The sequence below is a fragment of the Sus scrofa genome, chromosome 17, assembly GCF_054392235.1.
Source record: "Sus scrofa isolate SSC_HxYL_T2T_F1_AM1 chromosome 17, Sscrofa_HxYL_maternal_Yorkshire_Landrace_v2.0, whole genome shotgun sequence".
Taxonomy (NCBI): domain Eukaryota; kingdom Metazoa; phylum Chordata; class Mammalia; order Artiodactyla; family Suidae; genus Sus; species Sus scrofa.
Genome location: NC_139399.1, coordinates 38,214,670 through 38,238,116, shown reverse-complemented (window position 1 = coordinate 38,238,116; position 23,447 = coordinate 38,214,670). Strand labels below are relative to the sequence as shown.

Here is a 23,447-nt window from a genome sequence, read left to right as displayed (position 1 = left end):
CAAGAGGCTACTTTATTATCATGAAGACACTTAGTGAATGACTTGCCTATCTTGTTCGGCTTGAAAACATTCCACGACTTATTTGGGAGGACTTATTTGACTTATCTCGGAAAATGTCCAGTTGTTTACTTTTTCAGATGTGAGATCACCAACCTGTAAACGGAGCAAATCAATGTTCGCCTTTGCTTCATGCATTTTTGATTCCTTGCCTCCAGAGCCCTTGGAGCATGGAAACTGCTAGGTACTGTGGAAGGAAGGGGCTGGGAGGCGGCCAGCTCGCAGCCATGCTGGTGAGGTTGGGTTTTCACACCCATGTCAAGAGGAGCCTCTGGCTTCAGTCTGATGTGCCTTTTTGTTTGGGGGAAGCATCTTCCTGCTCTGTCTCCTCCTACACCCCCTTCCCCACCCCAGGCTGATGTTTTGGGGAAACCACTGGACAGCCCGCTCATTTCCAGTTTTGCATCCTAGTGCCCTCCCTCCAGGCCTCTGGAGTTGGGGCCATGGCAAGGCACCGCCCCCACCCCCCCGCATCAGACCCCTTAGGACACCCAGGAGAGGGCGGAACTCCCTGGAGCATCCTCCAGGCTTCGTGCTTCTCTGTCCTCCTCTCTTGCCCCCGCCCACTCTGGAGTCTGGGCTCTGGCCCCACAGGCCTCCAGCATGGGCTTGTCCAGCAGCTGTCTGTGGCCCTGGGAGGCCAACTGTCCCAGGTTAAAGCCAGATCCTCACTGAACGCACTGCACCAGGGGCTTGTGCAGACCACTCAGAGATGGTGTGCTGTGCCTCACCGCCGGGAGTGCAGGGCAGTGGCTCTGCTCTGCCAGATCCCAGGGCAGCCTGGGCCTCCAAATGGCCAGTCCTGGGCAGGGGCCACCAGGATTTAATCCTGTCATCATGTCACCAACTTGGGCAGGCTCTGTTTAAACCTCAGTGACCAGGGACCTCAGGTGCAGATGCTGGGGTAGAGGGGCTGGCTGATGCTCACGAGGAATCAGAGAAGCATAAACCCTAGAAAACCCTTTATTTGGAGTGGATCACAGGAGGCGCAGCTTGTTCCATGTGCTATGGACCTGGGGCCACTGGAGCATAGCATGTGACCAAGCCAGGGCCTATGAGCCTGGGGGGACAGGCTGCAGCCTGGTGGCACTGCCTGGCTCCCACTCCTGGCTCAGAACACAGCTGCTGCACAAGCAGCAGCATCACACAGATAGCACACACGCAGACAGGTAGTTTACAGCAGTTCACAGCAGTTCACGCTCATGTGCTGGCTGCCTCAGAGCGAGGGCACATGGGCTATGAAGAGGCCTTTTCTCCAAACCCTCTTCCCAGTTTCAGTGCCAACCCATCAGCTGACCCTAAGCCACCGGGGACGCCAGGGAACAACCTTTGCGTGACACTGACATCACAGTCCACACCTGAGGAGGAGCGGCCCAGCTACAGGCTCGGAGGGCTCCCACCAGTGTAGCAGGTCACCTGTACCACCTCTTCACAGTGGGGGGAACAGGACAAAACAAGACTCGTGTCACAGGGCACAAGTTACAGCGGCCCCAGCCCTGGTAACAGGATGATAGGGACACGGTCTGGGCTGCCCTGACCTTAGCATCTGGTCACTGCCCCGCCTCTGGTGCCAGCCCTGCCCACCAGGGGCCGCCTGAGAGGGTGAGGTCGGGGGGTAGGGGCGGGTCAGCCCACGCTGTGGCCTCCCAGAACATGGGAGTCCCCAGCGGGCTTGTCCTCACAGAGACACGTCTGTGGGGCCGGCAGCTGCTAGGGGGCGGGGCTCCTGCGTCTGCTCAAGGAGTCGATGTAATGAAAAGTGGCCCCCAGGGCCCAACTGGTCTCCACGTTGTTGATCTTCCGGGCCAACTGGAAGAGACAGAGGGCACAGAGGGACACAAGTGAGTGTGAAGGGCAGGCAGATGCTCATGAAGGATGGGGGGTCGGGGTGCCAGGGGAGTCTCTACCTTCAGCACTTTGTCCCCAGGGAAGCCGAGCTCCTGGAGCAGTGAGCTGACGTAGGTAAGGTCCAGGCACAGGAAGGGGCTGCGCAGTGGCTGGGTCTCTGCTGTCCGGCACACTGTGGGGACACATCTCCCTGGGTGGGGGCGGAAGAGGTGCCCACCCTGCCAGGCTGGGCCGCCCGGGGCCTCACCCAGCTCAGGCACAGCACATCCAGGGACTCGAGGCCAACCCAGTGTCCAACGCCTGCCTCTGGGACCGAGTGGGCTGGCACTTCTCATCTCAATTCCAGGCACTGTGACGCTGGACACCTCCTAAATGGGGACTAGAAACACTGACATCCCTGTTCCCAAGGGAGACCGACAAACCCACTCACAGCCTCTGCTTAGAACCTCTTCCTGCTGCAGAGCCATGGATGCCTGGTGTCCAGAGAACAGACCAGATGTGATGAAAACCTTTAAAGCTCTTTGGGGGGAGGGGGAGGGAAAGCACTGCTATGGAGAAACACAGAGATTCACTCTTGTTACCTGCAACTGGGAAAGGCAACTGTAGAGCAGAGTTTACTCCCCAGCTAGGGGAGTGGGAGGTAACAGGAGCAGGGTGGCCTGGGCTTGCAGAGCATCCACCCACACACTGGGGGGTGGGAGGGGGGCAGCTCTTTGCCCTTTATATGCTGGGCTCTGCCCTCCAGGGATCCCTGGTGAGTGAATCTGCTGGGGATATGTTTGGGTGTTGAGGTTACTGGAAGTTACCCGAGTGACAGAGAAGGAGTCAGAGAAAGTGAAACCAAGGGAGTCTGTTGCTAATGACCCAGGACTAAAAACCCGTCCTCTGATGGCTGGGCCAGCACCGTGGCCCCTATCCATTCTCACAGCCCCGAGGGCTGGTCTGGTTAACAGAATCAGGAACCAACAAGGATCCTGGGCTAGCCCCTGTCTCGCACCTGGGATAGCATTCTGGCTCCAGGCCACTCACCATACTTGGCTGCAATCTCAAAGTCTCCGACGACGAGGCTGCCGCCCTTCTCCACATCTGTGGATGAGACCAAGTGCCCAGTGTGCACCAGCACAGAAGAGCCACAACTGCACTGAGGCCCCAGGGCAGGTGCCTAGGGGACCAAAGGGCAGATGCGGGTGGCCACATGTCTGGGCACTGGAGGTGACGCACCCGGGGTGTGCAGCACAGCCAGAGGCCTGTCAGGGGCCCCAGAGGAAGTTCAGAGGGATCTCTGAGCTTCCCAGTCAGAGCAAGCTCTCCATTTTAGGAAAAGTGAACTGGAGGAGTTCCCCGGAGGCCTAGCAGTTAAGGATTTGGCACCGTCAATGCTGTGGCTCAGGTTCGATCCCTGCAAGACACAGGTGTGGCCAAAAAACAAAAAGGTAACTGGAAAACATTTCCTGAGGCTGTGAATGCAGCAGCTGTGCTTGGGTATCACCTTCTTGAGTAAAAAGTTGTTTGTGACGAGAGTTCATCAGAATAAGCAACAGCCTTCGTAGCGGTCCAGGGAAGCAGCCCAGTCTGTGCGGGGACACATCTACCTCTCAGGGACGGCACCTGCTTTCTTCAATGTGGCCCCAAATCTTAGTGTTTGACACACTTGTATTTGGCAGGAAGGAGCCTGACATGAGGAAGAGAAGTCTGGGTGCTGCCAAGTCAGCAAACATCACCCTTAAGGGTGGCCCTTTCTGAAGAGACCCACACCACCCTGGCAGAACCACATGAGGCCACAAAAGGGGGTGAGGAGAGTTTTTCTTTTTTTTTTTTTAGGGCCTCACCTGAGGCACATGGAAATTCCTAGGCTAGAGGTCCAAATGGAACTGCAGCCACCGGCCTATACCACAGCCACAGCAACACATGACCTGAGCCACATCTGTGACCTACACCACAGCTCACGGCAATGCTGGATCCTTAACCCACTGAGCCACTTGGGAGCTCTGAGAAGAGCTTTTCTGAAAAGCCCAGCATCCCCTGAAGTCACCCTGGGAAAGCACAAAGGTGCTGCCAGGGACCCCGCAGAGCCAGTGCAAAAGAACGCTGGGCCTCACCCCTTCACAGCTGGGTATGGTCCTGACAGTGCAGACGAGGGTGCTCTGGCTCCAGCTATGGGAGCTTATGGGCTGGGCAGTGGAAGGGCAGTTGCTGGGCACCCCAGAGAGGGGCCCGGGCCTGAGCAAGGGCCCCTTCCGCCTGGCCCAGCCTCTCCCACTGGCTGCCGTGCACACCAGGCCCCCGGGCCAGGACATGATGGCCTCAGCCTCTCTGGGCCGCTTTCCATGGACCGAAACATTCTTATCTTGCCATAGGCAACATCTGACATTTTCCATCAATCTCATCCAAAACCACTTCCAGTCACGACTCACGGAAGTGACCTCCCAACCCTCTCGAGTGTTTCTGGTTGGCCTGGCAACTGGCCCTGGCACTGCCAATGCCCTCTTCTGCCTGGAAGGCAATCATGGGCTGGGGAGGAGCCAGGGTGGGGGCACGCGGGGGAGCTCATGGACTGCTGAGCCCTCTCGCTGGTCTGGGCACCAGCAGCCTGGGCGCCAGCACTGTTGATAAACCAACAGTGAGGAAGCTGCCTGCACCAACCGGGGACTGGCTCTGAGAACTGACTTCTTTAGAAAAGGAGGCCATTACTCTCTACTCAGTGACGCAGCAGCCCTCCCTCTGCGGGGGACCCAGAGCCCAGGTCCCCGCACAGCCCAGCCCACCCTACTCTTACCTATGAAGCCAGCATTCACGGCAAGGTCATAATAGTAGGAGAAGGCATAGAAGTCCACGCCCTTCACCTCCTCCGTCCTGTGCACTTTGTTCCGGAGGATTTCTGACACTCGGCTGGCACACAGCTGGTAGAGGCTCCCCGCTGGTCAGAGGGAAAGCAGACTCAGAGGTCAGCGGGCTCTGGGTACCTGACCCAGAGCCTGGGTGACCACGACCTGGGGAGGCAAGGCTACCAGCAACCGTTCAGGGGCCACGCACTGTGGCCAGGCCAAGGGGAAAAACCACAAGCATGAAGGTGACCAGAAAGAGTGGGGCCCTGACCCTGAGGGTCGCCAGCCTCCAGCTGGACGACTGCAGCTGCCCTGACACAGCCCAGTGGGTCCACTCCACACTTGCTGGCCAGCCCTGGGCAGAGTCCCATCCCATGTCATCAGCCACCCAGGTGGGGCTGGGCCCTCACAGGCAGCCTGCCAAGCTCATAGGACCAGCCACTGAGTCGTTGCTCAGGAGGAGAGTGACAACACTGCCAGCCACTGAGTCCTCGCTCAGGAAAGTGACAACACTGGACTGTTAGCGGATGTGGACGGCCCACATTCCCCACCCTGCTCCACGTCTGCTGGCAGTGCCATCCAGCTCGCCCTTGCCCTTTGAACCTCATCTCCCTCCAGCTTCCTTGTCTGACCGTCACACACCTCCTCCTTGTTCCTTAAACACAGCAGCCGCCTGGCATCCTGCTTCCTGGGCTTGGAGCTCACCCCCATCTCTTCCCATCTTGTCCCTGGTATCACCCCATGAAGCCTTTCCTGGTTGTATTTAGGCCGCACCCCCAGCCCCCTCCCATTTATCACCAGGTAACAAAGAACATGCATTTGCTCTCTGCCCTGGGTTCCTTATAAAGCCTTTAAGACCCCGAGTGCTGAGGATGAGCAGGCGTCCTGTTCACAACAGGCCCCTTTCGTGCCTAACGAAAGGCTTACGTCCCCAGAAGGCTTCAGGATGGAGGCTGGCTATTGGAGGAAGCCGAGCGAGGCCCAGGCCTCTCCTCACTGGAGGCCTGTTAGGAAAGGGCCTCTGGAAGAGCAGATGGCAGCAGACAAGGGAGCCTTGTGCAGACGCCACAGGAGGGCAAGTACAGGCTTGTCTTTGAAGGTGGCTGGACAGCCCCCCGCTTCTCAAAGGCGTCAGAAGGGAGAGGCTCATCCGCAGAGGATAAAGGTGCCGCACCTGCCTTCTGTCCCGAGATCCGGTACGTTATCTTGGCGTGCTCCCACTCTCCTTCGAAACCGGGAGACAAACAGGGGCTGACTAGCTCCTCTCCACCCTCGGCTGAAACAAAAAACAAAGCGGAGGACAGAGTAATCCTGTAGGATGGACAGGGCAGCCTGGAGCTGAGATGCATACGCTGAGGGGTTTCAGGTTGGTACTGGGGTCTCAGAGGGTCAAGGGAACATGCTTCCTTTTTGCCAGCAACTGACTTGTGGAAGCATCCAGGTCACTGTTGGGGGGAGGGGGCAGAGCCTTTGTCCATCACAGAAGCCCCAGTGAAGCCACACCCAACGGGTTTCTGGGTTCCTAATGGGAGGGAGCCATCACCCTCAATTTACAGATGGCAGAACAGGGCCAGGACATGCTGGCAGGTGCCAGCACACAGGAACCTGTGCTGTGGGGCCCACATCCAGCTGAGGAGGCACCAGGGCCAGCCTCCATGGCACCAGCCCTGGGTACATAGCTGCTGGCCTCTGCCGAGGGGTCCCTGTCCCTGCCTATTTCTGGCCTGGACCAGCCTGCACCATCAGAGCATGTATAACACAAGGACGTGCGGCTTCAGGAAGGCTTCCCTCCTCTGAGCTGCCAGGGGGAAGTGTAGGCTACTCTGAGAGGTGGTGACCAGGCACGCCACCCTACAGACCCCAGCAGCAGTGCGTCCAGCTGAAGCTTGCAGAATCATGAAATTAAATTGCTGTTGCAACCCTCCCACCTGATGCCTGGTCTGCTGAGCAGCGACAGCTCACGCAGCACAACCTTTCAGAGGGCTGAGTGGCACCATTCAGCTCTCCTGCTCTCTGCCAGGTGGCGGTGCAGGAGGGACAGGCCCTGAGGTGGGCACAGATGGGCGTCTGCCCTTCTCCTGCTAATGGGTGTTTTCTGGTCAAAGGTAAGGGTGCAGGTGGTTTGAGAGGTGGACACGTTTTTGGTTTGCAACAAAGGGGACACTGTCATAAAGTTAAACAGCAGGATTTGAAGCAATGGAGCTGACACAGGACGTGCATGGTAAACGATGCCAATGGAAAATTCCTGCCCTGTAAGAATGGCCAGGCCTGGAAGAGGGAGCAGAAGTGCTGAGCCTGGGGCGCAGGTGGCTCATGCACATCCCGCCTGGGGCGCAGGTGGCTCATGCACATCCCACCAGGGGCACGGGTCACAGCCTTCAGGACAGGATGAGGTGGCCTCAGAGCAGGGCCCCCATCTCCCCTTTGGACATGGAGTTCCCTAAATGCGCTGGCAACACCAGGCTTATTCCAAGCCAGGCGCGTCAGGACAGGATGGTGTGCAGGGGGCTTGGGAGCAAGTGCCCTTCCGTGACATAGGCTGACACAGGCTTCCTCACACGCCACATCTAGAGGAAGGCCAAGCCAGTCCCAAGTCCTGAGAGCAAGTGAACACAGGGCTGTTCTTCGGGGTGGGAATCACCCGCGCCCCCGTCCCCCAATAGCCTGAAGTCCCCAGGGGCCCCTCTTGCCTCCTGCAGGAAACACTCACCAACAAGCTGACTGATTTTGCCCAACTCCTTGGGTTCCTAAGATTCTCCCAGTTCAGTGATTCAGAAACCACTTCACTAGAGTCTCTTTAGAGGAGACAAGGTGCCTGACAAGGGCTGGGGCTCGCGCGCCAGGAGCACTGAACACCGAACCCCACTCACCAGGCTTCCCCTCCTCGCCGCCCAGAACCGCCAGCCGTGCCGACATCAAGCCGAGCCCCAGGTAGCTGTGGACAGAAAACCCGGGTGAGGGGGGCGCCCTCAGCTCCGTGCACAGCACATTCACAGGCCTGGACCCAACACAGGGAAAAGGAAGAGACCAGTAGCAAGGCAGGAGCTTTCTGCTTCTAGGAGCTGGAAACACAGGGAGGGCGACGGACAGGCTCCATCTTCATGGTGCGGACATGCCCACGGAAAGAACCCATGAAGGCGCCACGTGGCAAAACATGACCCAGAAAATTCCTGCACAAACTATGGACTCTTCCCTCCTTTTCCAAAAACCTCTTCCTAAGCAGAACAGAATATGTGCAAAAGAAGAAATGTAATTTTACTGCAGGTGAATTAAAAAAGGAAGGAAAAGGCAGAAGGGAAGGGGAGAGAGAGAGAAGGGGAGGAGGAAGAGGCTACAGTAGGGTCCCCAGCAGGAGTTTGGGGACCACGCTGTGGTCACCCCACAAGGCAGAGTCAGGGGCCAAGGAAGGCCATGCAGGACCAAGCTGGGCCTGGAGGTCAACCTCTCTGCCCTCAACCCTGAAAACAAACCTGTAGGAATAGAGTTTGTAGGTCCTATTAAACATCTGGAGGGACGTCAGGTAGCCAGGCGGGGAGGTCTGAAGGGTGCCCTGGGGAAGAACACAAGGTTAAAGCACCTTTCCTGTTGACTGTTCTAGAAAACTGTCCCCTCTCCCTCAATTCATTTAAAAGAACATGGGTATTCACAGATGCCTCCAATTAAATTAGCTTTTCATCAAACCACATGTTGCAAAAGAGCTTGGAACAAACAATGACAGATCAAACACTTTATTTTTTCCTTCCTGTAACCCAACCTGACAAACACAGCCCAACCAGTACAGTTAGTGCTTTTCCACTAAAACCTAATAATAAAAAAAAGTATAAAAAAGTGGTGGGAGTTCCCTTTGTGGTACAGTGGAAATGAATCTGACTAGGAACCATGAGGTTTTGGGTTCGATCCCTGGCCTTGCTCAGTGGGTTAAGGATCTGACATTGCTGTGAGCTGTGGTGTAGGTTGCAGACTCGGCTCGGATCTGGTGTTGCTGTGGCTATGGTGTAGGCCGGCAGCTGTAGCTCCAATTGGACCCCTAGTCTGGGAACCTCCGTATATCATGGGTATGGCCATAAAAAGCAAAAAAAAAAAGAAGATAAAAAAGTGGAGTTCCTACAGTGATGTGGTGGGTTAAAAATCTGACTGCAGGAGTTCCCGTCATGGCGTAGTGGTTAACGAATCTGACTAGGAACCATGAGGTTGCGGGTTCGGTCCCTGCCCTTGCTCAGTGGGTTAACAATCTGGCGTTGCCGTGAGCTGTGGTGTAGGTTGCAGACACGGCTCGGATCCCGCGTTGCTGTGGCTCTGGCGTAGGCCGGTGGCTACAGCTCCGATTCAACCCCTAGCCTGGGAACCTCCATATGCCGCGGGAGTGGCCCAAGAAATAGCAACAACAACAAAACAACAACAAAAAAGACAAAAAAAAAAAAAAAAAAAAATCTGACTGCAGCAGCTCGGGTCACTGCAGAGGCATGGTTTTTTGTTTTTTGTTTTTTTTTTTTTGTCTTTTTGTTGTTGTTGTTGCTATTTCTTGGGCCGCTCCCGCGGCATATGGAGGTTCCCAGGCTAGGGGTTGAATCGGAGCTGTAGCCACCAGCCTACGCCAGAGCCACAGCAACGCGGGATCCGAGCCGAGTCTGCAACCTACACCACAGCTCATGGCAACGCCGGATCGTTAACCCACTGAGCAAGGGCAGGGACCGAACCCGCAACCTCATGGTTCCTAGTCGGATTCGTTAACCACTGCGCCACGACGGGAACTCCAGAGGCATGGTTTTGATCCCCACCCCAGTGCAGTGGGTTAAAGGATCAGTGCTCCCACAGCTGTGGCTCGGCAATCCCTAGCCTGGGAATTTCCATGTGCTATGGATGTCACCAGAAAAGAAAAGAACGTCCGCCCTGAAAAGGACTGAGACCTCCTCCTGGGGAAGCGGGGACTGGGGAGGGGCCCGCTCCACACTCTGCCTGCAGGGTTCCAGGGAGTACTTGGCCACCACCCCACTGAGGACCAGAGTTGTTTTTTTTTCCAGGCAGAGTTAAATTCAACTAAGCAGCATTAAGTGTGGGTGATCCAGCCCTCAGGGGAGGAGCTGGGCTCATAGGCCTCTGGCCTGGGGGGTGGGGGGCAGGGGGTACTCACCTGGAGTCTCGGGAGGAAGGTGATCTGGGTGGACCCCCCGCCCAGGTCCAGCATGCCCACACTGCCCTTCCCGGGGGTCCTCAGACTGCCTGCAGCACAGGCAGGAAGGTCCACACAGCAATGCCCACAGGACACACAAAGGAGAAAAAGGGAGAGGTTAGAAGCCAGGTCCTTCCATGGAAAGAACAAACAGAAACTGTGGCCACTCAAAAATCTCCAAGTATTTGGGAGCATGAGGAATGGCTGCCCTTGGTGGCTCTCATCTGGACAGGAGGACCAGGCACCTGCACCATTGCAGGACGCCCCCCACGTGCTTCTGGGGCCTGGGCTCCTGTCAACGGATATGCTCCCCACCCCCAGGAGGCAACTCCTGCAGAAAACTCCCTCCTTTCTCATCCACGTGTCAGACACAGTGGTTGTGTCCACAATGACAATAAAAGGACAAAAAACTACATCCTGGGACTATTCTGTGAAAGCTGACTCCCGCCGCCTGTTTCCAAGGACAGACATTTCTATTCCTTGTTCTACCTACAGCAGAGGATTCAATTATACAGAATTATACAGTGATCAGCATTCACATCACATTTGGTATTTGAAGATCCAAGCTGCAAGACTCAGGGTTTCTCTTAGGAACGAGGATGGTGACTGGGGGACTGGCCACGGGAGGGACAGCGCCGAGCACAGGACCTTTCCTCCCCAGCACGTGCATCTGCAAGCTCGGTGCCACCGCCCCACCCAGCCCAACACCTTCCTCAGGGTTGGCAGCACTGCAAAACCCTAAAGGGTATTTGAAAGAGTAGAAAGGAACTACTGCCTTTTGATGGGGGAACCCACCTGTTAGGAAGTTCACCGTGATCCATGCTGAAACACCTGCAAGAGCACATCACAAAGAGCATCTGAAGCATCTGAGAGGCTGCAAACCGGGATGAGATGATCAAAAGGAGACCACCTCCCCACTACTCTCAGCATCAGACCAGCTATAGAAAGGGCGCCACTCAAAAAGCCATCCAGTGGCTTCTGGGGGACCGTTTTAGAAGACACCACCGAGCGCTCTGCCGAACACCACACCTCTTACTCCCACCCTTTATCCACTGTGCTTTTCAGAAGAGGCGGGGTGGGAGCCCAATCTCTCCCCCGACCCCCATACGAACTCTGAAGGTCACGTTTAAGGTCAGGGGCTGCTGCAGAGCCTTATGAAGTGTCTTGGAGTTAATGCCACAGCAATGATCCAGCATGGCAAGAACAGGAATTCTTTTTTTTTTTTTTTTTTTTTTGTCTTTTTGCTATTTCTTGGGCCACTCCCGCGGCATATGGAGGTTCCCAGGCTAGGGGTCGAATCGGAGCTGTAGCCGCCAGCCTACGCCAGAGCCACAGCAACGCGGGATCCGAGCCGTGTCTGCAACCTACACCACAGCTCACGGCAATGCCGGATCGTTAACCCACTGAGCAAGGGCAGGGACCGAACCCGCAACCTCATGGCTCCTAGTCGGATTCGTTAACCACTGCGCCACGACGGGAACTCCAGGAATTCTTTTTAAATGTTCTTAAAACATAGATTCGTTTTCAAAAACTTGATCTGTGCCAGCCTTGGAGCCAGTCAGGATGAGAATCTCTAACATTGGCCCCAAGAAGGGGTCTGAGAGGGTTGGCTGTGGACTGGACAAGGGGACTGTCATTTTGGTGTCTGTGCCCTGACCAGGGAAGGCTCCCCATGCGATGCCAACGGCAACCCTGCATACAGGAGTCCCTGGGGACAGGCTCACGGTGCAGGGCGTTTCTGGCAGTTACCTTCATCTGTCCCATTCATGATGGACACACAGTCGTCCCCTACGAGGAACGGCGACGCCTTAAACACTTCTTTCACCTAAAAGTAAAGAAACACTCCTTTATCTTTTAGAATTGAAACTCACAGCCCTGGATCATGGCCCTGCTTCAGGATGGGATGAGGGGCAGAAGCCGCAAGGCAGTGCCCTCCCTGGTCCCCATGCAGCCCGCAAGCATGACTCTAGCCCAGCACAGGGAGGCCAAGGCAGCAAGCAGCTGTTTGGGTATATCTCCTTCTCCACTAAAAAAAATCCTTTTAGCACTTAATTATACTTCAATAACTTCAACATATCCACACTTGTGCCCCACAATTCAACGTAAGTGTGAAATAACTGTTAAAGGACCTTGACAGGCCTGCAATAACCCATCATCCAGCAGCGAACTAGATTAGAAGCAGTGTGGGGGAGGATAACCAATTTTCTGAGAACACTCTCCCTGATTCCTAGTGGTAAGAACCCTCTGGGCACCCATCAATGAGGCTCCAGAGCCTCCTGGCCCTCAGGGAGATGCCTGCCTGGCTGGATGCCAGGGCCAACTCGGCAGGCATATTGGGGCAGCACCTCCAGGGGCAGCAGTCCTACAGCCTCAGACATAGCAAGCCCTAGAGTAGAAGGAGGCCCTTTAAATGCAGGATGTATCTTTAACACAAACCCTTCATTTTTATTTTTATTTTTTTTAGGGCTGCACCTGCAGCATATGGCAAGTTCCCAGGCTAAGGGTTGAATCAGAGCTGTAGCTGCTGGCCTACACCACAATCACAGCAATGCCAGATCTGAGTTGCATCTGCAATCTATACCACAGCCCACGGCAATGTGGATCCTTAACCCACTGAGAGGGGCCAGGGATCAAACCTGTTTCCTCATTCATACCAGGTGGGCTTGCTACTGCTGAGCCCCAGGGGGAACTCGAGAACTTGTTCTTTTTATAAAAGATTCTTAAGAACATAAGCAGCTGAGGAAGCATCATTTACCCACAGCACTGCCACCCAAAGGGGACACTCCTAATGTTCCAAAGTGCCCCCCTCTTGGGGAGCCCTCTGCAGCCTGTCTGCACGTTTGCTCAGATGTGGCTGACACTGTTTTCAGTTGTCACAGCCACCCCAGGGGCATGAACATGCTCACATTCTGCAGTAACTTCTGAGCCTTTTCTCCTGGTAACAGGCGTAAACCAGCGGTGGCCTTGAGGACCAAGGGGGTAACCTTCCACAACTCATAGGGAACATCCCGTTTAGCAACGTTCAGCAGCTCCTGGATTCCTGGGGTGCTCTGTGGGTGAGATAGGTAAAGCAGGTTTGGCTGAGCTCAGCATGCAGGGTCACAGATGCTTCCCAATCTTCTGGCTTTATTAATTTATAAATGTATCTCTTCTGTTTTCCAAATTGGCAGAAATAGTGACTCAAGTGGTGCTGGTGGGAGCGAGCAGGTGAGGGCGCAGAAGTCCCAGCTGTCCAAGTGCCCAGCAACCAGAACCCGGTCCAGCTGTCACCAACCCTCAGGTAGCTCTGATAAGCTGCAACTTTCCTGGACACCAGGAACAAATCCTGAGGGGTCCCTTGGATAACTACACAGAGGAATCCCCTTCACTTTCTAAGCACTGAGCTCCATGAGCTGGATGAGAGTGTCAGTGGGGGTACAGGGTGAGAACAGCTTTGGTAGACTTGCCAGGTCTGTGACAAGTATGATGTTGTGGTGGTGGTGGTGGGGGACTACAAGGTCTGTGTCAGGGACACACACTCCCCTTACTCAGAAACCCTCCAGGAGCTCACTCAGAAGCCCTTGAACATGAGGGTAATGTGGTGCGTGAAGGTGACACACAGCAGCCCCTCCCACACTGTTGTCACCAACACACCTTCCAGAGGGGCTGGCTCTCCGAGTGCAACATACACACGCAGCAAGACTGAGTGCCTCACATCCTAATGGGACATGGTCCCAAAGTCATGCTGCTTAGCCACCAGAGTGGAGCGTGTGGCAATGTGTCTGTGCCCCACGTGTGAATAAATGGAATGAGAACATGGGGACAGGGGACATTAGGGAAGGGGGTTTTGCTGTCCACCCTGGGAAATTGTACAAGTTGAATGTGATGCCTGCTTGAACTATAGGGAGTTTCTATTGTGGCTCAGTGGGTTAAAAACCCGACTAGTATCCACGAGGATGCTGGTTTGATCCCTGGCCTTGATCAGTAGAGTAAGGGTCCAGCACTGCTGAAAGCTGTGGCATAGGTCACAGATGTGGCTCTGATCCAGCATTGCTGTGGCTCCAATTCAACCCCTAGCCCGGGAACTTCCATATGATCAGAGTGTGGCCATAAAAAGAGAAAAAAAAAAAAAAAAAAAAAAAAAAAAAGCCCCATGAGTTTATTCTAAGACACAGAATTTATCAAGTTTAACCTCCAGAAATCACTAATTTCGATTTTTGTTTTCCATTTGCTTTTTAACCAAGCTACTGGAAAGCACAAGACTGAGACTTCGCTGAGCTCAGATGCATCTGTGAGCAGGAGTGGTGCATTAGCTTCTGATTTAAGACGTGCTTGGATCAAAGGAACAGCTGACAAATGGCTGGTTCTGAGGCTCCTGGACACATAGGCACCCTGTGCTCCTATGGCTCAGAGTGCAAATGCACCCAACCCACCAGTCACCACTGGACAGTACAGCTAGGTTTCTTCCAAACTTACTGGGTTTTGTGGATTTTGCGGAATACTTTCTTTGGCGGGGGGCACCCATGGCATGTGGAAATTCCTGGGCCAGAGATCAAACCCATGCCATAGCAGTGACAAAGCCGGATCCTCAACCTGCTGTGCCACAAAGGAACTCCACATGATATATTTTAAAATTTTAATTCTTTCAGTCAACATTTGTCATCTTCAGAGAAACTGAAAAAAATTAAACTTTCAAATAACGCTTTTTGTAAGTTTGTAGTGTTTGGCTTTTGAATCACACCATTCCGGGTGGCACACAGGCCGGCTGGGGGAGGGACCAGGTGGCTGGGGTGCATGTGTCTGGTGTGGTTGCGTGTGTGTGCGCGGATGTGGTGTGCATGTGTGTTGGGAGTGCCTATGTGGGGGCAGTGGTTCACCTGCAGCCTGGTGTGAGGTACCAGTATCCTCCACAGATCACCCTATACAGTCAAGGTCCCCGGGCAGCACCACCAGACGCTGCTCGTGAGGATGGCTCTGCACCCAGAGAAAGGGAGTCACCTTAACAGGCCGAGAGAAGACAAATTTGATGAACAAGCAGACTTGAGAGAAAACTGTTACCTTTTCAACATCATCCGCGTAAGCAGAAAGACCAGGCTTCCGTGCTTTGAAGGTTTCATGGGTCAACGTGGGAACTTCTAAAGGAAAATCAAGTTTTAAAAAAGGAACAAATGTGACTACAAATACCAATATGTCAATCTATACACCTGTGACTAGCTGCATTTTTTAGAGCAGATGCCTGAAAATGGACCTTCGTGCCTCGTCTACACTCTGCTTCTTTAGTGTAGTATTATACTTAATGCTTCAACCAGAACTTTTCTTTAAAAAGGAAAAAAAAAAAATCAGGACTTCCTTGATGGCCTAGCAGTTAAAACTCTTGGGTTGTCACTGCTGTGGTGCAGGTTCAGTCCTTGGCCTGGGAAGCTCTGTATGTCACAGGTGCAGCCAAATACCTAAAACAACTTTATTGAGGTTTAACTTACATACCAAAAAACTATCCGTTAAGTTTTTATTTCTGGCCATACCTGTGGCATGTGGGAAGTTCCTGGGCCAGGAATCGAACCTGTGCCACAGCTATGACCCAAGCCACAGTAGTGACAACACTGGATCCTTAACCAGTTGAGCCACAATGGATGTCCTAAGTGTTACACTTTAACATAATTCTTGCTGATTCAACAAACAGAGGAGCAGAGCAAATGGCTCTAAACTGCAAGTTCGAAAATCATTTTCTTGATTCTAGAATGGATGCATTATAGGTTTGAAATCAATGAATTAATATTTCATTCTTTAAAAAGTGGTCTAAATTGTTAGGAGTCTGGATTCGTGTTTATATATAGCAAGGGAGAGTATTCCATGGCATATCAGGCTGAGGGGTACTGCTCAAACGAAGACACAGGAGGAAAAATCAGGGACAAACCTTCTGTCAGGGCTTCTTTCCAGAGAAAACAGACTGGAATACAGCTATTAAAGGATTACATGCTGGCATACTTCACCTTAAACTTAGCTTTAAAACCAGTTTTGGAGACAGGTTAAGTCCAGCATATAAACATTCAACTATCTTAACAAGCTTAAAAATACGGCAGCTGAAAAGTAGATGAAAACTGCCACGAGAGCTTTGGAGAGACCCATGGAAGGTGTCTGGCGCCACCAGTTCAGTTAATGGCCCAGATCTCTCAAGTGTCAGAGACGACACTACAAGAGGCGCCCCCACAGAAGAGGCCAGCAGGTGAAGATGCCCAACTCCACCCTCTCCCTGCCCCCAGCTCCCCACTCACTCCGAGGCCACTGTCTCTGTCACTCCCTTGCTGCCTGGCCCCACTGGGCAGCTCCGGGTCAGCCTGGGTTCTGTTCTTGGCTAACTCATCTGAATCTCCTAGACTCCTGGCTCCCAGTGGTCTGACCTCTGGCCTAAGTCATGGTCCCAGCCAGCCAACCCACTGGTGAACACCCTCTGGGATCTCAGCTGCCCTTAGGTGGTCACCAGATGCTGGTGCCAATGAGGACAATCCGGGCCTCCCGGGAAACTGCATCTCTGACAGGCTCCCAGGTCCAAGCCAGCGCAAGGCAGGGGGTCCAACGCACAGCCCCAGGGCCCAACAGACAACAGTGAGAAGCGTCCCGGGGCAGCACCTCCAGGTTGCTGGCTGAACTGGAAGATGTGCACACGGGTGCCGGTGCTTCCTGCGTCAAACATGATGCCGTAGAAGACCTCATGCCCGCGGGCAGCCATCCCCTGAGGACTGTGGGCCTGCTGGCCCCTCTGGGCCCCCGAAGCTGTCTCGGTGATGCTGAGGAAGGCCTGGGTGGCAGAGGCCCAGTGCCACTTGATGTAGGCAACGTAGATGAACAGGCACACCAACAGCCCCAGTGGGTACGCCACCTTCGTCATCCTCAGGTTCCCATTATTTGGTATTTTTCTCATTTCCTTGTCTGCTGAGGACTGTGCCACAGCTGCTGATGGAAAGGGAGGAGAGGCAGGAAAAACCCGTTAGGCTGCGAGGTTCCAGGGCGAGTCAGAAATCCCTGTGCTCAGGGACAAAATTCCTTCCATCAGAACCTGGTATTTTCTCCTGGGGAATCAGAAGCCTCATCTGATCCTCAGAATGATCCTTGATTTCACAGAAGAGGAACTGAGGTCTGGAAAGACCAGACTACCTGTCCAAGTGTTATAGGCACTACCTGGGTCACAGCCCCATATCTCGAGCGTCCCCCTCCAGGCGCTGCTCCAGGCAAAGGACTCTGGACTTGTTGCTACTTCATTATTATTATTATTTGTCTTTTTAGGACTATACCCGGAGCACATGGAAGTTCCCAGGTTAGGGTCAAACTGGAGCTACAGCTGCCAGCCTACACCACAGCCACAGCCACGGAGGATCCAAGCCGCATCTGCAACCTACACCACAGCTCATGGCAATGCTGGATCCTTAACCCACTGATCAAGGCCAGGGATCGAACCTGTGTCCTCATGGTTACTAGTCAGGTTTGCTACCGCTGAGCCATGATGGGAACTCCTTGCTGCTATTTTAAAAGCCGTGTGTGGAGCTCCTGTCGGGTTAAGAACCCAATGTTGTCTCTGTCAGGATACAGGTTCTATCCCTGGCTTTGTTCAGCGGGTTAAAGATCTGGTGTTGCTGTAAGCTGCAGAGTAGTTGACAGATATGGTTCCAATCTGGCATGGCTGTGGTGCAGGCCAGCAGCTGTAGCTCTGATTCCACTCCTGGTCCTGGAACTTACACATGCTGCAGGTGCAGCTGTAGAAATAATAAAAAAAAAAAAAAAAACCACCACAGACTTTTCAAGGTAACAGAAATGTGTTTCCGAACCATTCTCTCCATTCCCATTTTTCTGCCATGTCAGTAATTAACTTTTCAAAGGTCTAACATCCTGTCCCTAGAGGACTGAGAGCCAGACCAGGGTGGCTTGTTCTCTTAGAAGTTTCACAACAGGTCCCTCTTTACATTTGTAATTACGTTCCTAAGCGCTTTGAAAGCCCCTAAAAATTCCACCTGAGGAGCAAAATCAGCACCATTATTTTTGGTTCAATGCACCCCAAATGCAGGCTCTTGCTCAATTTTTATTTGCAGCTGCTCATGTGAGGCACCAGCCAGGAACCTGGGAAGAGAAGCAAAGCACCTAGGCACCTGGTCCTTGGGGCTCTTCCCCCTCAGGGAACTCCACCCCCCACTGTCACTTGTGGAGGAGGGGTGGACACTCTGTGGGCAGAGGAGTCTGGGAGGAAATGTGGGCAATCTTCCCTCCAGGGGCCAGTCTCCCCTGTATGGGGGGTGGGGGGGGGCAGTGCTGCTCACAGCAAAGCCCCATTTCATGCTGGTGCTGGGGACACAATGAGACTGGAATTAGGGAGTGGGGCTGTCTTGGGGGAGAAGCAATGGAACACTGGCCCTTGAGGGGACCCAGTGCTACAGCCATACCTGAATGCCCGCGGGCCCAGGGGCACTGCCCGGACCTAGGGCTGCCCCTGTGCCCCTGCCAGGGAGGCCCTCCCTGGGGCCTGCCATCCAAGCTCAAGCAGGGGGGCCAAAGCACCCCTCCCTGAGCATCTGCCCACGTGGGCCGCAGAGAAGGCTCTCTGGGCACACACTGAAAGCAAGCTCCCTCCCCAGCTCTCCCTCTGCTCAGAATCATGCACACCCTGCCAGGGCTTGCATTTCACCTCTAGCTCTCCTGCCCTTGCTCACAGTACTCCAAGAACCTGGGCCTCCTTCTGTCCCCAGAATTCAGCCCCTCCCTGCCTCAGGCCCTTTGCACAGTCACCCATTCCCAGAATGCTTGTCTACTAACCTGGCCAAGCCTGTCCTTACCCCTAAGCCTCAGATAAAGGCTGTTGTCCCCATGTCCCCTGGACACCCCCTGTGTGCTAAGCTCCTGCCTCCTCTGACAGCACCTCCATCACCTGTTATGATGCCAGTGTTCATGGCATTTGTTCCTAAAGGTCTGTGTCCCCTCTTGGCCATGAGGCCCCAAGCAAGGGGACTTAGCCTGTCCTGTGCTGCTGCACCCAGTGTGGAGCTCAGAGGACAAGCCTGCACCCCATCTATCTTCCATACTGTTGCCAGGTGCAAAAAAGTCCCACTTCGGTCTAATCAGGAGAGGATGGCAGCAGGCTGGTGGGACAGGGAGCTCATTCCTCCATAGAAATACTAAAATAAATAAATAAATAAAATCAGGACTGGCTGAAATGTTTCATAGGAATTCTGGAAAACAAAGATGTTCAGCCCCTCCCTGTCCCATCCGCACAACAGACATTCGGAAGGCAGGCGCCCAGCTCCTGGTTCCCTCTCTCAAACAGGGAGCAGAGCAGAGCTGCTGGCAACATCCTAACCTGTCCTGGGGCTGCCTGAGGGGCAGGTCTCTGCTTTACCAGACCTGGAGCTCAGGTGCGGGAAGTTGTGAAAAACAGCTGTAGGCACTTCCTGTGAAAGCCACTGCGTGATTGCGGACACACTTACTGAGAAAGAGGCTGGGGGTGGGGGAGATGGAACAACGGCCCCTGAGGCCCAGGAAGGAGGAGCACAGATGAAGCTCCTTGGGTAACTAAGGCATTTAAAAACAGCGTGAATATGGAAGGATTGAAACCCAGGCATTCACACAGGTCTAGGGAAGATACTCAGAAAAAAAAAATCCCAAGAAGGTCTTGAGCCTTCACCCTGGACTGACCCCAAGGCTCAGACACTGCCTGATAATTCAAGAAGGTCTTTTGTGGCACAGAGCCAGTATTTAGACAAAGAGGTGGCTATTTTCTCATATGTCCAATTAAAAAAAAAATCACAAAGCATACAAAGAAAAAGGAAAGCATGGCCCAGTCAAATGAAGAAAAGGCAGTAGAAACTGTTCCTGAAGAAAGAGACATAGCCTGTACCAGATAAAGACTTTAAAACAATTGAAGGAACTAAAGGAAAACACAAGGAACTAAAATAAATTAGGAAAACAACATATGACAACAAAAAGATAAGAAACTGTAAAAAAGGGAGTTCCTGTCGTGGTACAGCGGAAATGAATCCGACTAGGAGCCATGAGGTTGCAGGGTTGGATCCCTGGCCTCGCTCAGTGGGTCAGGGACCTGGTGTTGCTGTGAGCTGTGGTGTAGGTCACAGACATGGCTCGGATCCGGCGTTGCCATGAGCTGTGGTGTAGGCCGGCAGCTGTAGCTCCGATTGGACCCTTAGCCTGGGAACCTCCACATGCCACGGGTACAGCCAACAACAACATAAAAAGGAAACCATAAAAAAGAACCAAACAGTAGTTTTGGGTGAAGGTAGAATAAGATCAAACAAGGTTATAGGTCACAACTCAACTCACAAAAATCAGTTGTTTCTGTAATGACAATGAACTTCAAAATGACTGAAGTGGTAATTTTATGTTATGTATATTTTATCACAGACACTCAAACTCTTTTAATTCCTCTAAGGCCAGACAGGTCAGACAAATGAGTCCTGTCAGCACAGAATTAAAGGCAGGTGGGGGGTGACGGAGAAGGTGGATTCTGCAGCAAAATCAAATGGTTCTAAAGTCACTAGTCACACTTCACTTTCTGAGGTTCTTCCTGCCTTAAATATTCTGGGTTTTTAAGCATCCTGTTCCTTTGGTCCTTCATCCACACCCCTGCAAAACCTGCCCAGGAAGCTCACTGCTGTTTGACCCTGGCAGCTGGAGGCTCCTCAGCACTCTCCACTCCTGCTCCCTGAATTAGCATATGTGGCCTCCCTTCCCTGTGGTGAGACAGTGCCTCTCACAAGCAGGGACCAGCTCACGCATCCCAGATCTCGCATCCATAACACTGCTCAGCAGACCAGAGCGCAGCAGCTGCTCAGCCAACACTTGTTGGGGAAGGAGGCTGTCAGGACATAGCAATTCACTGGGAGTCGTGGACGATACTTGAGGACCCAAGTGATGGCCATCAACACAAGCAGCCCATTTGGGACAGGACTATCTGGGCAGGAGACAGCCCAGACCTAGTGTTCTACATGTCAAGTTTGCAATGACAGCAGGACGTCGATCAGAAATGGAACTGACCCTTGTGAGAGATAACAGGTTTGGGGCTGGAGCCTGAGGCAGCCATCTGCAGGCAGCCAGCTCTTACTCTGCAACAGGCCCTCTCAGAGGGCTCCTTTTGCCATGTGATCATTTAACATAGAAGGATTTCTAGCAGCTATTTCCAAGGATGATTAGTGAGGACAAAAAGGCAATACTAACATCTTACAACTCTGAAAGTGTTTTATAAGATCTTTTTACTTAGTCAAATTTTACCACACCCTATGTTACTCTAAGAATTACAATTTCAAGGCAAAGGCTGTTCTTTTTTTTTTTTTTTTTTTTTTGTTGTTGTTGTTGCTATTTCTTGGGCCGCTCCGGCGGCATATGGAGGTTCCCAGGCTAGGGGTCGAATCGGAGCTGTAGCCACCGGCCTATGCCAGAGCCACAGCAACTCGGGATCCGAGCCGAGTCTGCAACCTACACCACAGCTCACGGCAACGCCGGATCGTTAACCCACTGAGCAAGGGCAGGGACCGAACCCGCAACCTCATGGTTCCTAGTCGGATTCGTTAACCACTGCGCCACGACGGGAACTCCAAAGGCTGTTCTTAATTAAATTTGTCTACCCATTTAAAAAATGCCCCTTTAAATATGCGATATCTTGTTATCAGAGGCACACAGGGCCAGCACTTAATTACAACACAAGGTGACTTGCCTCCCCGCAGCACCAAAGCCCCAAGTGTCTGGATGGGCACTTGCCTGGGGTCACACAGCTGGCACGCTGAAAGGCACAGAGGAGTTTCTGCCTCTGTCTCCAAGTCAAGTGAGCTTCATCACTTCACTTTCCCTGTGAACGTAAGACTGCTTCAGACAACCAACACACACATGAAGTTATGTATACATAATTATTAAAACAGAGGCCAAACATAACACTGAAGAGGCATAGAGCCAGGAACAGTCTGGCCCACATGTCCTTGAGGCTGGAACCTAAAACCAATTTCATTCCGGGGTAGGGGTGGGGAAGGTGCTTGTTCAGAGCTAAAACACCTGCAAGAGGGGCAAATCACATTTCTGTGACACCACTAACACTAGAGTGGCTCTCCTCGGAAGATCACTAATGAAAACAACTCAATTTAGTCTGGTTTTGTTCTTTAAAGAATTGTCTAGAACAAGGCTATAAGGAAGGTGGGGAAGGAGGAGTAGGCTGCGAGGTGGGGCAGGATGTATGTGCACAAAGGCAAACAGAGGCTTGGCTGAGCCAACCTTGCTTCCAGCTGGCCCACCGGGCGGGGCGGGGGTGGGGGGTGGGGGCTCCCCCTGGTACTGGGAGGCAGGGGTTGGAGGGGAAATCCCGGGTGTGGAGCGGTGGGAGTGATGTCTGATTGTGCCTGCTCCATCCCACCGGTAGCTTTCTAGGAGCAGCAGATGGCAGGTCAGCTTGTGAAATTCAAGTTCTATGTAATTTAGATCCGTAGGCCAGTTTCTTCAAGGTTAAAGTACACAAAAGGACCCTGCGTGCAAATGACTGCCATACATGCTGAAAACCCACCCGAAATTAAAGCACGGGAACAAACACCGCTTATTTCCCTGTAAGCTGAAACGGGCTTTTCTCCTGCCTGTCCTGACCCGACAGATTCTCCTGGACACCGAGCTAGAGGGGCTGAGATGCAGAATGAATGAAGGCTTCGGGCTCCCTGGTGCTGGAGGAGCTCAGCAGTGCCAGAACACGGATCCCGCCCCCCACAGAACAGCGGAGTTCAGGGTGCCAGTGATCCTGAGGCCGCCTCCCGGCGCTGCCGCTCGAGACTGGGGAGGTGCCAGGCGCTGGGTCTATGCCTAGAGGCTCCCCCCCCGCCCCGCGCCCCGTCCCTTCCCTTCCTCAGGGAGCAGCGAACCGTGCCCCGGAGGCCACAACCATAGCTATCCCGGGGCCGACGAACCCGCAGGCGCCCCGGCTCTTTGCTTACCCTGCAGGTCTCTGTGCCCCATCCGCTGAGCAAAGCGCCGGCCCCCGGGGAGCGCACGGGCAGCTAAGGACGCCTTTCCGCACTCCCCCCCGCCGGCGTCCGCGAGGCCTCCACCCCCCGGCTACCGGCAGCAGACCTGGAGCCGGGTCCCGCCCACGTGCACCGCGCGTCAGCCCAGTGCGCAGGCGCAGCGTGTAGGCGGGGCGGCCCAGTGCGCAGGCGCTGTGCCCTTCCCGGTCGTGAAGGCTCGTGCTCTCCCCCCACCCCATGGGCCCGCGCCCGAAGCCTAGTTGGTGTTCCCTCGGAAGTGGGGGTCTTAGCTGTGGCCCCAGCTCCTGGCCCCGCTTGTAGGCCTTTGTAGTTCCTGGCAGTCACCCCTATAGCCTTGACCATGACTAGCTGTGGAAGTTTTCGTTTTCCTCAGGTCCCCCCCACCGCCAAAGTCCTTTTTCCCCTTGAGCTAATACAGAACAGAAAATACAAGAAGACAGGCAATGCCACCAAACCTCTCCTATTCCTGACTCACTTTCTTGTCTCTTCCTAGAAGCTGCCAAGGACTCCAGCTTCTGGCCGGGTCAGTGGTCCAAGCAGCCCCTCTCACTCAGCGCT

General features: G+C 53.7%; 1 protein-coding gene across 6 annotated transcripts; it reads right to left on the bottom strand.

Annotated features, from left to right (window-relative positions):
* Positions 1 to 1,004: 1,004 nt before the first annotated feature.
* On the bottom strand, positions 1,005 to 23,025 carry ENTPD6 (ectonucleoside triphosphate diphosphohydrolase 6). Of its 6 annotated transcripts, none has more exons than XM_021077671.2 (15): positions 22,839 to 23,025; positions 21,631 to 21,718; positions 16,507 to 16,830; positions 14,938 to 15,014; positions 12,807 to 12,950; positions 11,650 to 11,725; positions 10,696 to 10,731; positions 9,862 to 9,950; positions 8,201 to 8,280; positions 7,601 to 7,665; positions 5,905 to 6,006; positions 4,682 to 4,822; positions 2,935 to 2,991; positions 1,965 to 2,077; positions 1,005 to 1,866 (listed from the first exon to the last, which is right to left on the bottom strand). In XM_021077671.2, exons 3-15 carry the CDS (start codon positions 16,796 to 16,798, stop codon positions 1,768 to 1,770), a joined length of 1,371 nt encoding a protein of 456 aa, XP_020933330.1. In that variant the 5' UTR covers positions 16,799 to 16,830; positions 21,631 to 21,718; positions 22,839 to 23,025; the 3' UTR covers positions 1,005 to 1,767. The 6 variants fall into 6 exon arrangements, with proteins under 6 accessions (XP_020933330.1, XP_020933331.1, XP_084859489.1 ...); XM_021077672.2 differs by having other exon boundaries at positions 16,507 to 16,827; XM_085003363.1 differs by lacking the exon at positions 12,807 to 12,950.
* Between the last annotated feature and the right edge of the window lie 422 nt (positions 23,026 to 23,447).